Here is a 15,776-nt window from a genome sequence, read left to right as displayed (position 1 = left end):
TGATGCAAGCACGTAAGTGTGTGCCCCCCCGGAAGCCATTCAAAATGCATTGCAGTGCCTGCAGTTCGAAAAAGGAGCTTTAACATGAGTCTATGAGAGCAATCTGGGGCGATTTTCAGAAATGATTTGATTGAGACTGTTCTCATTTCTCTAAGGTCAAATGTTTAAGAAGGGACACCCTGCACAGTAAGTTGTGTGGGAACTAAAGAACAAGGGTCCAGATAACCTGGGATTCATCCTCACCTCTGGTCACCAGGACATAAGCCATTACACAAGGATAGCTAGACAGGGGTGTAGAAGGGCATCACTGCAGCAGCAGGAATGGTACCTACTTCTTCTTGCGAGAAGGAACAGGAGGAGCTCTGCCAGAGCCCTACGAAACGTGCATTGGATGGTGTACATCTGTACTTTAGACAAATTATTGATATACAATATTAGTGATATGGATTTGTGCAACCTACAGGACAAGATTTTGTCCTCTGGCCCATTGCAACCCAGCTGACATCTACATGTATGACAGTTGCTCTTATTTGCCCCAAGGTATAAGTGAATAAATGGGTGAGTATGTACAGCCCTACAGTGGTTAAATGAAGCAGGAGAAGGAATTATTGCAGCAGAGATAACAGTTCTGCATGGCAATGGGCCTCTAGGACTGAAGTAACGAAACTCTGATTTATATGATTACATATTGTGGGAAGTGTTCATTACAATTATATGAAGTGTTGTATTCATACACTCAAGGAGACATGGCCATGGGCAGGACTAAAGACTTTATTTATTCATTTATAAACCATTTATGCCAAACAACATTAGGGCATTACATTTATCATATTCCTCATTCACTTTTACTTTAGTCCCAGACCTGTTGTTTGGAGTGGGTCTTTAGTTTGATTTGCTCAGGGGCCCAGCAGTGGAATAGCAGGACCAGCAACCTTAGAGTTACAAGGCCAGTACCATGACCGCTGAGCTACCACAACCCTTATAACCATAACCAACTACACCTTAACACTGTTGACTGGTTCCTGACACAAATCCAGTATTTTTCTATGGTACGTGTTTTTCTGAGCTAAATTCTGTCAAAAGTCTCAGATCTACTGGACTTAAATATGTGGCATATATGGCAAAAAGCATTTGGATATCTGACCACAAGTTTGATGGGCATTAATATGGAATAGCTATAGGTGTAGCTAAAAACACCTGAACTGACTAATAAGGTTCCTACATACTTTTGGCCATATAGCATATATAATTAAGGGACTTTGTTTCATACAATTTTGTAGCTCACATTAAGGGATAAAGTTTGTTTATTTATTAGGATTTTAACATCATGTTTTACAGTTTGGTTAAAGGTAAAACATTAGTAGACAATATCAGCAGCAGTCATTTCAAGATCTCTGACACTTATAATTAAGAGACTTTGTTTCATACAACTTTCCAGCTCACATTAAGGGATGAAATAAAACATTTGCAGACAATCAGTAGCAATCGTTTCAAGATCTCTAAAACTTAAAAACTGGGTGAGTGGTGTCGTTAATTTAAGATTGGCAGCAAAAAGGCTATTGCTGTGAAACTGTGTCCCTAGTTATTTCACCAGCCTAACTGGGTAGGCCCAGTAAGTTCATCAATCTAGTTTAGTGCAACAAATCTGGAATAAAGGTTTGGTAATTTAACCATACAATGCCTTTTCATGCTGATGTAAATAAAACGCAACAACTCAATTTAAAGGTTAGGATCCAAATAACATTAGTGTCAAGGATCTGAGATAATTGTTGCCCAGCATGTATGTTAAATATTTAAACTTTCACATTACACCAAATTTGACTTAAATGTCTTTCTGTAAATTCATTGCTACTCTACTTTCCATTGTTTACTGTGTTATCTTACAATTGGAAATGTCTGGATCTTGTGTCATTTAGCACTTTTATGTCTAGTTATCCAACAGCAATGTCTACTGCAGTCTTTTATTTTTTTCCATCAATAAAATAAATACCATACCATTAATTACAACAAGAACTTTAGAAAATGGTGGGTACAAAACCAATTATAAAAAATCCTGCCATTTGGAAGGAGGATGAGAGAAGGATCACCAACAAGGAATGTGGTGGTTTATAAAGTTAACGTGTGTCCCACTTTTCAAGGAGTCCCTCAGATTAGAAATGTTAGATGAAATATAATTGTCCTTCAGACCCAGCAAAAGTGGGTAAACAGAAGTGCAGACAGTCTTTGTCCGATATATTGTGTGCCTGTGCTGGGCCTGCATCATGCTTTGGAAAGCAGCTCCTGTGCCCAGGTCTGTATAGCTGCTGTAGTGTCCTGAAGGTAGATCCATGTGCTGTTGGTAAACGCCACCACATGGTTCTGTATGCACAGAAATGACACTTCACCACTGCAGGGGAATAACAGTTAAAAACAATTAACACAGTGTCACAAGTTCAATCTTTAAAAATAAAACATGAATCTGAGCAGAAACACTGAAAATATAAAGTACTGACTTGCATGAGTCTTGCACCGACTGCCAGAGATGCTGCAGGGCTACAATGATGTACTGCACAGCAGGCAAAATGTAGTTCTGATGCACAAACAGTAGAAGCTCCTTCACAAACTCCAGAAAATGAAAAACACTGTCTGGAGTGTTAGTATTGATCTAAGAGAAAGACAAAAACCCACTTCATAAAAATGACAAAGAAGCATAAAGCATGATGTGAGGAAGGGAATATTAGTCTTAAAATAACCAGTGTTTTTGATAGAGATACTCTAAGTACAATTTAGTGTGCAGACATACCCAAAGTGCAAACAATAAAGGTTACTGCAACAGTTTTGCATTAAAATAAACATCCAAACTGGTATTTACAAGTTACACATGATTCATCAGTTCAAGTTCAAAAGACAAACACAGTCACAAGCAATTTTGTATCTCCAATTCACCTTCAACTTGCATGTCTTTGGACTCTGGTAGGAAACCGAAGCTTAGAGGAAAACCACGCAGACATGTGAAGAACATGCAAACTCCATATATAAAGGACCCAGACCGCTCCACCTCGGAATCAAACCCAGGACCTTCTTGCTGGGAGGTGACAGTGACACCCGCCGAGCCAACCTAGATTACTAATGTACTAATGTAAATGAATGATTTTTTTTGGCTACTCCCACACAGCAGATTGCAAACGAGTTTGCTTAGGTGCCCAGCCTGCCAGTAGCACAGCTGAGATTCAAACCGACGAGTTCGAGATATCATCTCTTGTGGTATTTATTTATTCGGATTTTTAATTTTTTTTTAACATTTTATTAGGATTTTAACATTATGTTTTACACACTTTGGTTACATTCATGACAGGATCGGTAGTTAATCATTACATCGGTTCAAGTCTTTAATGTCAAACACAGTCATGGACAATTTTGTATTTCCAATTTACCTCCCTTGCATGTCTTTGAACTGTGGGAGGAAACCTGGAGCTCCCGGAGGAGCTTTCCTTTCCTTGTAGATGTATTTGAGGCATTCTATCAGTATGTATTTTCAGCTCCGGTGTTAAACCCTTGTTTATCCAGCTATATTAAACTCACAGATGAGCCGAAGCCTAGAACCAACCACCCACCCACCTAATATCCTGTCAAAACAGCTCTGACCTGCCAGTGAGCACCCCTTGCGGTTGAAGAAATATTTCAACCCAGTCAACTGACTATAATTTATCTCCTCAAAAACATTATCAAAGTCCTTGAAGTGATCACTACTGACATATATCCAAATATACAATTACATGCTATGTAAACAAAGATTCTCAGTGGGGTTCAAGTCTGGACTCTGTGGTGGCCAATCCATGTGTGAAAATGATGTCTCATGCTCCCTGAACCACTCTTTCACAATTTGAGCCCGATGAATCCTGGCATTGTCATCTTGGAATATGCCCGTGCCATCAGGGAAGAAAAAATCCATTGATGGAATAACCTGGTCGTTCAGTATATTCAGGTAGTCAGCTGACCTCATTCTTTGGGCACATAACGTTGCTGAACCTAGACCTGACCAACTGCAGCAACCCCAGATCATAGCACTGCCCCCACGGGCTTGTACGGTAGGCACTAGGCATGATGGGCGCATCACTTCAGCCGCCTCTCTTCTTACCCTGATGCGCCCATCACTCTGGAACAGGGTAAATCTGGACTCATCAGACCACACGACCTTCTTCCGTTGCTCCAGAGTCCAATCTTTATACTCCCTAGCAAACAGAGTTCTACTGTAGTTTTTCTACCATTTGATTTCACCAAACGTTTAAGTGATCGCCGATCACGATCATTCAAGATTTTTTTCCGACCACATTCCTTCATGAAAGATGATGTTTCCCCACTGTCCTTCCACTTTTTAATAATGCGTTGGACAGTTCTTAACCTGATTTTAGTAGTTTCAGCAATCTCCTTAGATGTTTTCTCTGCTTGATGCATGCCAATAATTTGTTCCTTCTGAAACAGATTAACATCTTTTCCACGACCACAGGATGTGTCTTTCGACATGGTTGTTTAACAAATGAGAAGCTACTCACTGCATCAGTTAGGGTAACTTGTTGCCAGCTGAAACATAATCACCCATGCAGTAATTATCCAATGGGAGGCACTTACATATTTGCTTAGTTAAATCCAGGTGGTGACCTTTTTTTGGTCAGGCAGTGTATATATGCCTGACCGACCAAACACTACTAAGTATTCAGACCCGGTCTCCCAGTGTTCATGGGCTAGTGTAATTTACCACTGTGTCACCTGAGCGCCCAGTACGAGAAAACATAAAAGCAAAAATCTGCTTGCTTCTGCCAAAAGCTTAAGGTTGTAACTTCCAGCAATATAATGCCCAAAGACTTTGGCACACATATTCTTTAATGGCCATAATATCAAGTTTTTACATGGTGATGTATTTAACGAAACCTGCCTTTAAACAAATTTACCACAACAGAAGGATACATTTCTTTCACGTCAACACGAAATTCATCAAATACACCATAGACACAACATAACTATTTTTAGTTCAAGTGTGCCAATAATACTATTTAGATTGCTAAAATACATGTTAACCCCAATACTATTAAATACAGTACACCGATCAGCCATAACATGAAAACCACCTCCTTGTTTCTACACTCACTGTCCATTTTATCAGCTCCACTACCACTTTGTAGTTCTACAATTACTGCCTGTAGTCCATGTGTTTCTCTACATACCTTTTTAGCCTGCTTTCACCCTGTTCTTTAATGGTCAGAACCTGCACAGGACCACCACAGAGCAGGTATTATTTAGGTGGTGGATCATTCTCAGCACTGAACTGACAATGACATGGTGCTGTTAGTGTGTGTTGTGCTGGTATGAGTGGATCAGACACAGCAGCGCTGCTGGGGTTTTTAAATACCATGTCCACTCACTGTCCATTCTATTAGACACTCCTTCCTAGTTGGTCCACCTTGTAGATGTAAAGTCAGAGATGATCGCTCATCTATTGCTGCTGTTTGAGTTGGTCATCTTCTAGACTTTCATCAGTGGTCACAGGACGCTGGCCACGGGACAAGCAGAGACAAGAGAGGTGTTTAAAAACTCCATCAGCATTGCTGTCCTATCCACTAATACCAGCACAACACACACTAACACACCACCATGTCAGTGCAGTGCTGAGAATGATCCACCACCCAAATAATACCTACTCTGTAGTGGTCTGACCATTGAAGAACAGGGTGAAATCAGGCTAAAAAAGCATGTAGAGAAACAGATGGACTAGTCAGTAATTGTAGAACTGCAAAGTGCTTCTATATGGTAAGTGGAGATGATAAAATGGACAGTAAGTGTAAAAACAAGGTCAACATTGGTCATAATGTTATGTCTGATGTACAATCAAATCTGCATATGCTAATGCACAGCTGCAAAATGTACACAGCACATACAGTAGCTGATGGACATGTAAAAAAAACAAACACTATTCTCATTAGTTTTGGGGTTTAAAATAAGACAAGAATGAGCTCAGCTTACCCATTCAATGACTAGTGGTGTGTTCTCCTGCACCCACAGTATTATTTCAGAGCTCTTCTGTCCGATTAAGACTGCAGCCACCTTCAGCTTCTCAGTGGTTACTTTCAGTACTGGACCCACAGTCTCCACAGCCAGAGAGTAATAATGAGGTGTATTCTCAGCTAACCAGCTATGCACATGTACACACACACACAAACATGTTTAAACAACTGGAATGATGCAAAATGTCAACATGCAAATACATTTTCATTCGGCTTTACAGGTGTTGAATGAATCATAAGTAGAATATTTGAGGATTTATGTCCAGATTCAGAAGTATTCAGAACTTGACTTTTTGCACACTTCACTGCATTGTGCATTTGACAGATATAATTGGTATAATTTAATATAATGAATGTAAATTTTTACACATCAATCTACAATTAAAACACTCATGGGAACACCGTGAAAACACGTTTCTAGAGTTTGTCAAAGATTAATTATGGACCTAAAACTGAAATCTCATTCACACATACACAGACCCTTCATTCAATACTTTGCCAACATTTATAGCTGCAAGTCTTCTTGAATATGTCCTTATAAGCATCAAACAGCTGGATTTAAATAGTTCATCACAATAATCATTGCAGATTCTTTCAAGCTCTGTCAGATTGGATGGTGAGCATCTGTGAACTGCTATTTTATGGTCTCTCCACAGATGTCTGATGGGATTTTAGGCTGAACTTGCCCTGAAGCCTCTCCGGTGTTGTTGTATGCTTTGGGTCACTTATGTTGAAAGGTAAACTGACAGCCTAGTCCAAAATAGCATGCACCCTGGAGATGGTTTTCTTACATTTGGTTGAAGTCATCCTATCATTTCTCCCTGTCTGCAATCACCATGTTTCATGGTAAATATTTCAAGTATTAAAAGATTTTCGCGATTGCCATTGGTTGTCTGTTCAACAAGTTCAAGCATCTCTCTGCACATGACATTCAGAGCTTGTTTAGAGTGACAGTTGGGTTCTTTCTAGCCTTCAAGACTAGCCTTTCATGCCCGGATGCCCAATTTGACTGAATGTCTAACTCAGTTTAAGGTTTAAATGTATTCTGATCACAGAGATCCGCAGACAGTTCCTAGGACGTCAGGTCTTGCTTTCTTTCATGACAATACAGTGTAAATTCTCGGCCCTTATAAAGCCATGTGTGTGTCTTTTTACACCATGCCCAATTAATTCAAACTGTGTCTAGAACTCAAATGGAGACACATGACATATTGAAACAATAAATGACAAATTATATAATAAAAGCAAACAGGAAGCACCAGATCACAATTTTCCTCATTTGACTATAATTTTTGAAAACTCAAAAACCATGTATTCACTTACTTATGGTGGGTGATTTAAAGGTACACTGATAGGTAGATATGGCAATTATATCAACATAAAATTTTTGAATCCACTAAACTGATTGTGTGTGTTTATTTGGTGGAAATTTACCTGATGCCTTGCTGACTGTAATGTGACACTTTTTTCCAGGTCTGCTCAGATACAGCAGTTATTCCACTCTGTTTTAGGTACAGTGCTGTGGTGGAGTCCGCAAAGGCGCCATGAGACCTTACATCATGAGCAATGAAACCAACAGCGAACACCAGCACCGCCATTAGCAGCCGTGACCATGGAAAACCCTGAGAGCGAATCTTCATCTGAAGAGACTGTATAAGAAGGAGAAGCAGGAGAGCATGTGACTCAAATAGTAGATTGTGCTGTTTAATGTCTGTTTGTGCTACCTTTAAGAAAAATAGCCAAAACATAAAACAAAGTAAGCCTAGCGTACACCAGCATACCAGTAGGTGAAGTGAATTTAAAGGCCCTAACTGAGCAAAATTATGAATCACAAGTGCTTTAGAAAGGTGCTTGTGTCTTACACTGCAAACTGCACTGCATTCCTGTACATCTTCAGAATTTCCAGTAGTCTTAATCTCTTCATTGGTCACTCTGAATGACTGAATGGTTTCCTGAAGGTTCTGTCGCAACTATGAAAACAACATTTAATACATTATAGCAGAGGAATCCCAAAATATGCTTTTTAAAAATCTTTTAAATCTTTTACCTTTGGTGGGAGTGTGCTCCATGTACTATGCAGATGATTCAATAAGAGACTGAGGGCAGAGTTCAGAAAAATATAATTTAATGCAGCATTACAACTAGCACAGCTCTCATATTGTCACTGTCTGCAATACGGATTCTCATCTGTCAAACTTATGCCAACTTTAAACTCAGCATTAAAAACATAACATGATTCTTCTTTATTTTCCTCTCAATTTAGTCATATCCAATTTCCCAACTGTTCCTCCATACTGCAGACCCCCACTGTGATTGAGAAGAGCCATAGACTATCATGTACCCCTCTAACATGTGCAGTCTCTGATATCTTCCTTTCATTCTGCTGGGATCTACTATCTGTGATTTAACCATCGTTCATGCAGCAGCTAAAGGCCACAATTGAAAACCACTGAGAAGCATTGCAGCACTGAAAAACCTGTTCAACAATTCCCCCACCCAGACACAGCTAATCGTGTTAAGTAGAGCTTAATTAACCACAATTTTACTGTAATATGGTACACACTATTACTAAAGCATGATGCAAAAATGATGGGTTGTTTTTGTTACCTGGACTGGGTTAGGTGTTTGGTGTAAAGCTGCCTCCATACACCCAGACTCTGTGCATCTACACAGAGGCACTCAGTCAGGCTATTTAGCAACTGCAAATTAAGAACAATAACAATTAGAAGAAAATAATAATACAGTTACAGTTTTTTTTCTTGAACACATTGTTTTTCAATGTGCACCTAAACCAAACAGCTGATGAAGCATTATCTAATACTCACATGCAACATTCAAACTAGTCTTTTATTTTATCTCAGATTTTTCTTTTACTCAATTGCATTATTCTTCCTTTCCACTGGAGCTGACCCCGCCCCGATCGAGGAGAGCAAGACCCCCTCCGACACGCGTTTTCACCTGCACGAGGCAAGTTCATATGCAGATCAACTTTGTGCACAGAGAGCCACACCCTGTCCACATTATTCCTCGACTCTGTGCAGACGCCATCAATCAGCCGGCAGAGGTCGTAATTCGCTCAGTGGAGTCTGAGGAGTCCCTATCCAGCTTATCCTACCCTATGAACAACAGCCAATCGTTGTTCATGTAGCTGCCCAGCCCAGCCAGATGGCAGAGCTGAGATTCAATACGATGCATTCGAAATCCCAGCTCTGGTATGCTATTGTGTTTTACCGCTGCGCCACCTTAGCAGCTACATCAGTCTTTTTAATTAGATGTTCTATTTTAAATATTATAAAGTAATGCAAACATAATTTTAGATGCTTAAATATTTTTTTTCAAACATTAATTTGGAATACTTAATAGTTTTCCAAACAGCTATTTTAAGCTAATTATATTATTATTCACTAGACAGACAATAAAACTGGAGTAACTAAATCAACAGCAGCATCGGTTAGACAAGTCAAACAACATTGCTGTGGTTACAATTTTGCTTTCCAATGATAAAGACTGTTTACACAAATGTCCATATGAAAGCCTTACCTCTTTCTTCATAGCATCAGGGCAGTTGGGTGTGGCTCTGGAGAGAAAGGAAGGAAAGAAAGTATGTAGCGTTGATTCTGGCTTTGAACCAAATGATAGCACCTTCAGGCGTGGGTAAAGCCTCCTCAGCTGCTCCTGTAGACTTACAAAGCAACAAAAGAGAAGCACATTATTTGCAATGTTTAACATTTACAAAATAACCCTTTCAACCAAATACAAAATTGGGTTTATTAAATAATTGATACATTTAATTTGTGCTAATTACCTTGCTGATAGGGCATTTTTCGGCATGTATGCAAAATCCAGCAAAGGAAAGAATTCTTTGGGGCCCATTACACCAAACCCTTTCGTCAGGTTGGTGTGAAGCCTTCAAGAGAGACAAATAAGTTACACACACATTCAACCCTAAAAGACACATTGCTTTGAATACTTCTGTATTATGCATTAAAAAACAGGAACATACGTCCACATATTAGCAGTTACTTACACGAGTAGTCGTTCCAGGTATGCAATTGCGTAGGCAGACAGGGTTTTCACTCCCAGAACAGGCAGCATAATCCCCAGCCAAACTAGAGAACAAGCCAAATCACAAGTAACACACAATTTAAATCATTTCATTTAACAGTATCCGAGTATCAGACTACCTGTTTACATTAACTAAACAATGTGTACCTTTTATGCCTTGGATGAGATCATTAAAGCCAGCCTGTCCAAGGGTCCACATGATACTCAGGCACTTGGTGGGGCGGTTCTGGTTGGAGCTCAGAAGCTCCAGATGCTGTCAACGATACACACAAAAGTGTTAACTTTAGAATGACTTTCTTCCGATTAATTAGAATCCATGAGATGAGATTAATCAGTGAGATTAGATAAAAGTAGGGATGTAATGATGCACAAGACAGTTAAAAATCAGTGCACATGTGCCACTATTCGAATCGGTTATTCATTTAAGATGAATCGATATTCACTTTAAACAGCAGAGGGCACTGGAGCTATTCACCTCGCCTGGTTGACGGCACTTCACAAAGTTGCCAGGTAGGGGGATTTTCCAGCCAAATTTATTTATGTGAGGACACTTTCTTTATTTGTACTATTCATTTATTTATATAATGTTGGATTTGTTTTAAAATTTCATTTCGGTTTTTTACACAATGAGCATTATTTGGCACAGTTTGTACCTACCTCAGAAATAAAAGGGCATTCATTATTTAGATAAATAAAAGATAAGCAGTACAGTATTTTATTTTATTTTTTTTAAAGAGAAATAATAAATGGAAACTTGTCATAATGTGTCTTCAATTTCATTTTGTTTAAAAAAAAAAAACAATTGGGAAAAAAACGTATCATGAACCCAGTATCGTAAATCGTATTGCATCGCGGGTAGAGTGTATCGTTACATTCCTAGATAAAAGAGAATCCATGTATAGTCTGTAATTTCTGTATCATTTTTCAAATAGAACATAAAAAGTCAGTGCAGTTAAAAGCATGACATGCAAATAAATGGAATTTTCACTTACATCAGGCAGGTTAAGCGTGGCTATTTTGGGTTTGTATATCATAATTGCCTGGATGCACATTCTGTAGCCATGTAGCGATTCACCTGTTACAATGGAGAAGTAACAATAGTATTGGTAAGGACACCACTTTTACTTAATGTTTGCTGGCTTATGCAAGCTAGACTTAATGACAAAATAAAACAAACATAATATTCATGAGCACGTTATAGATTAGTAAGGTTATTGATTGGTAATAGTTGTAATAGGCATATTTTACCTGTCTGTTTATCCAACTCACTGAGCATGGTAAACAAGCAATGGTCAAAAAATTCCTGAAGTGTGTCTGCACTTTTCCCCAGCAAATTCTTAATGATGCTGCGCAGTTCCTTCGTCGCCAGGCTGTATGGGTAATCTGAATAGAGATTGTTTTATTGAAATCACTATTTTAGGGCATTTTATTTACTGACATACAGACAATAGACTCTATGTTTACACACAATTTTAACCCAAACATTCCATTATCCTCTCAATACACAATACATGTGGAGAAAACATTTTTTGACACCCACCGTGAGCATAGGTGCTGAGTGTGGGATCTGTGTCTGGTGCCAGCAATTTGCTATTAAGATATCCAGCCAGATCTTTTACCCAGACAGATGGATTTTCAGGAAACATTGCTTGACTTTTCTCAAGCTGCTGCCTCAACTCATTTATGTTAAGCTGTAAAAATAAGAGAGAAAATTTATATGGGTTCATTTAATTAAGTCATATTATCTAACATGGTTTTAACATATCTGGACTGGTTTTAGACTGTACTTAGTTTATGGTGCTGACAAAAAGTTCCAAAGAAATTGAATTAATAAAGCAGTTAGATGGGGATGAGAATGCAGATACTACACACACTAGGTAGTGAATGCAATGACATGCTGCATTAGGCCTTGCAACATCACAATGTGTGAGCAGGTGCAAGCTTGCTTAATGCAAGACCTAATGCAGCTGCGTTGTTGCCATGGTCAGATTCTTTTCATTTTTAAGACACTGAGGTGCAGACAGGCCAATCAAGCACTCTCGCTCTATCTACAAGGCTAGACTGTTGCCGCACATGGAAAATGCCTGGCATTGTCTTCCAAAAAATAATGTGGACATAATATTGACGGCAACGTGGATCTCTCTGAAATCTGAATATACAACTCTGTGTCAGTAATATCTTAAAACATATGCAGGTGGCCCATGTTTGCACTGATGCAATTATTATGCAATTTCGTACAAGGGCTCAAAGGTAACATACATTTAACAGTGGTTTCCAGCCTTCCCCAGTCTAAGAACACAACATTATGCATAGCAGATAGTGAAATACCTTAACTATTTTCATTACTGTGTAATTATTTCATCATAATTATGTTGCACTGAGAAATGTTCAGTTTGAAATAACTGACAATTCTCTTACAAAATTGGCACGATATAGTGCACCACGACCCATATTTGCTTGCAAAGACCAAGCTTTTAACGGATAATCAATTTTGTACCAAACAATGATACTCCTGTGTTACCAATTCACATGCTTATTATGGAATGCTTTAAAACACTGTAACTTCATTTTATAAACTGTTCACTTATATCTGCCTGCCCGCAGTCCAGATACATCTCCTATTAAACATGTAATCATGAAGATGAGAATCAAACACAGTTAAGTAGTGTTTACATGAATAGCATTTTGCGCTTTGCTGACCATGAGACAGTGAAAATAACACTGTATTGATTTGTATTGACCTTTTCTTCAAACGGTACAAGAGGCTAAAAGTAACAAGGCCACCAAAATACTTACCATACTTACCTGTACCATTCTCATGATGCATTCCAATGTCCTTAATTTCCTTGGGGATTAATAACGTACCTATCTATCGCTATCTAAATATAAACTTACTCATTGTTCAGAATAAGGTCTCACTGCAGTGACATTTCTTGAACTAAGAAGGTTATAAGATCGCAAAACTTGTGCCTTTATAGTGTATTGGGGCTTTTACTCACTGCCTTGACTGCTTCCTCCAATGTTTTGTAATGTTGAGGTTTTGTGTTGCTGCTTGACGGAGATTTCTTGGGCTGCTTTTTTTGTTGAGCCACAGCTGGAGGAGGAACCTGTTCCTTGTTTTGCTTCTTTCCAGTCTTCACAGCTGCCTCAGACATTTTTACAGATGCTGCAATGAAACCATACAAATGCACTTATAAAAAGCAGTTTTGTAACAATGCACCTCAATATCCAAAAAAAAATTGCAACGAATGACAAAGCAGAGGAAAAATAAAAGTTCCGCAATCCGCAATTTTTCTTTAGATTCAAGATATGTCAAGATTTACAATACGACCAAGACAAGGAATGTGATAACTATTGGTAAATTATCTCATGTCTACTATTTTTTAGTGGAGAAAAAGAGTCAGAAAAAGTTTTAAAACTGAATATATACACCAATCAGCCATAACATTAAAACCACCTCGTGGTTTCTACACTCACTGTTCATTTTAACAGCTCCACTTACCATATAGAAGCACTTTGTAGTTCTACAATTACTGACTGTAGTCCATCTGTTTCTCTACATATCTTTTTAACTGGCTTTCACCCTGTTCTTCAATGGTCAGAACCCCCACAGGACCACCACAGAACAGGTATTATTTGGGTGGTGGATGATTCTCAGCACTGCAGTGACACTAAAAACTCCATCAGCATTGCTGTGTCTGATCCACTCATACCAGCACAACACACACTAACACACCACCACCATGTTAAACACCTCACTGTCACTGCTGGACTGAGAATAGTCCACCAACCAAAAATATATCCAGCCAACAGCTCCCCGTGGGCAGCGTCCTGTGACCACTGATGAAGGTCTAGAAGATGACCAACTCAAACAGCAGCAATAGATGAGCGATCGTCTCTGACTTTACATCTACAAGGTGGACCAACTATGTAGTAGTGTCTAATAGAGTGGACAGTGAGTGGACACGGTATCTGATACACTCATACCAGCACAACACACACTAACACACCACCACCATGTCAGTGTCACTGCAGTGCTGAGAATGACCCACCACTCAAATAATACCTGCTCTGTAGTGGTCGTGTGGGGGTCCTGATCATTGAAGAACAGCATGAAAGGAGGCTAACAAAGCATGCACAGAAACAGATGGACTACAGTCAGTAATTGTAAAACTACAAATATGTGGTAAGTGGAGCTGATAAAATGGACAGTGAGTGTAGAAACAAAGAGGTGGTTTTAATCTTATGGCTGATCGGTGTATATGATTAGCTGTATGGCTCACAGTGACCTTACGTTGACATCTCAAAGGGGGAGTATACCTACACCTGTATACCCACTCTGTTATTTAACAGTAATACAACGCAACCAATCGGTGTTGGGTAATTTATATAATATGTACAGTGACAATGAAAGCTATTTACTATAAACAGATATAAGTGCAAATTTGCGCACGTCATTTTAACACATCACTACTACCCTAGCTAGTCAGTTAGCATTAACACCTGTGTGGTCGTGATAGCTATTAATTCAAGTTGGATAGTCTAGACAGTTGAGAAACAACGTACTACGTTTGTTAACTCAGACTGTTATTAATTTTGAATGTAGAATTGTAAATAAAACTAAATGAAAACGAACTACTTAGATAGTTAACGCTGCTCAATTAAGCTAGCACTACTAGCACTTCAGCTAGCACGAAGCCCAATGGCTGTGTCCCAAACGACACGCTAAGTACACACTAAGCACAGTACATCATAAATATGATATTCATTTTGACGTGTTGTTTAGTGTGTAATATGCGGGTTTGGACAAAACGTTCAAAAAGTCCTCAGCAACCAACAATTAATAATGTAAACACACGTCAGTTGACGTTAAGTCTACTAAAATAAATATAATTTGAATAATTGAAGGAAATTCCACTTACGGTTTGAAGCGACTTTAGGCAGATTAGACTCACTCAGAGCTTTTCTTCCACCGTCAGTGTTGGATTTTTTGTCGGTTTGACTCTTTCCAGCGCTGTTTGGTTTCTTGCCTTTCTTTACAACCTCCCATTTGCCGGCAGAACTATTATTAGCGGACGATGCCATTGTTTATAGGCACTAAATAATAACTAGAGAGAAAAACTTACTAAAGTTTGAATTATTCGCTGAGTCTATTTTCCTGTAGTGCAAATTCATTCGCAGTTGAGCTCCAGCTGAATCTGCGAGTTTCAAACGTCTCTGTGCCACGTCTGCTCTGGGGGCATGACGTCACAACGTAACTGTGCGCCGTTCGTTCTAAACCGATGAGCTGGCTCCAGACCTATGTTACCTCTGTTTTTACTGGAATTTAATTCACTTCTGCAATCTTTAAAACTTAGCCAAAATAAAAAAACAGAATGTGATGTTTGTAGTTTATTGTACTGATACTTTATCCTGATCAATATTGTATATACAATGTTTTCTTTTCCTTTGTTATTTTTCTAAAATGCAATAAAAAAAAATCTAAACCGATGAGCTAAATTCAATAACCTTTAAATTAAGCCTATACACAAGTTCGCCTAAATTGTATTTGTAAGTATTTAAATTGAACATAAATATTCAAAACAATCATTTAATGTAATTAAAGTAATCTACAAAGCTTGAAAATCAATATGTCTATGTACAGTATAATTAGGTGAGTGCTTATGTCCCGTT

At 38.7% G+C, this 15,776-nt stretch overlaps 1 protein-coding gene across 1 annotated transcript; it reads right to left on the bottom strand.

Moving 5' to 3' along the window:
* Positions 1–751: 751 nt before the first annotated feature.
* On the bottom strand, positions 752–15,322 carry tmem214 (transmembrane protein 214). The gene is made up of 16 exons (XM_063004366.1): positions 15,026–15,322; positions 13,103–13,269; positions 11,644–11,794; positions 11,352–11,486; positions 11,096–11,178; positions 10,251–10,356; positions 10,066–10,147; positions 9,844–9,945; positions 9,579–9,720; positions 8,646–8,737; positions 8,086–8,134; positions 7,901–8,008; positions 7,473–7,687; positions 5,998–6,166; positions 2,493–2,644; positions 752–2,386 (listed from the first exon to the last, which is right to left on the bottom strand). The coding sequence occupies exons 1-16, from the start codon at positions 15,186–15,188 to the stop codon at positions 2,260–2,262; spliced, it is 2,043 nt and encodes a 680-aa protein (XP_062860436.1). The 5' UTR covers positions 15,189–15,322; the 3' UTR covers positions 752–2,259.
* Between the last annotated feature and the right edge of the window lie 454 nt (positions 15,323–15,776).

Source organism: Trichomycterus rosablanca, chromosome 1 (assembly GCF_030014385.1).
Source record: "Trichomycterus rosablanca isolate fTriRos1 chromosome 1, fTriRos1.hap1, whole genome shotgun sequence".
Taxonomy (NCBI): domain Eukaryota; kingdom Metazoa; phylum Chordata; class Actinopteri; order Siluriformes; family Trichomycteridae; genus Trichomycterus; species Trichomycterus rosablanca.
Note: the sequence above shows the minus strand (reverse complement) of the source record. Positions and strands in the feature narration are given on the sequence as shown.

What these genes read in the sequence shown, in the direction of transcription:
- tmem214 (XM_063004366.1), bottom strand. Translation starts at nt 15,188, where the DNA reads ATGGCATCGTCCGCTAATAATAGTTCTGCCGGCAAATGGGAGGTTGTA. An exon ending in GGAGCACACTCCCACCAAAG is followed by an intron (nt 8,009 to 8,085) that starts GTAAAAGATTTA and finishes TTGTTTTCATAG; the next exon opens with TTGCGACAGAACCTTCAGGA. An exon ending in TCGGTGCAAGACTCATGCAA is followed by an intron (nt 2,387 to 2,492) that starts GTCAGTACTTTA and finishes ATTCCCCTGCAG; the next exon opens with TGGTGAAGTGTCATTTCTGT.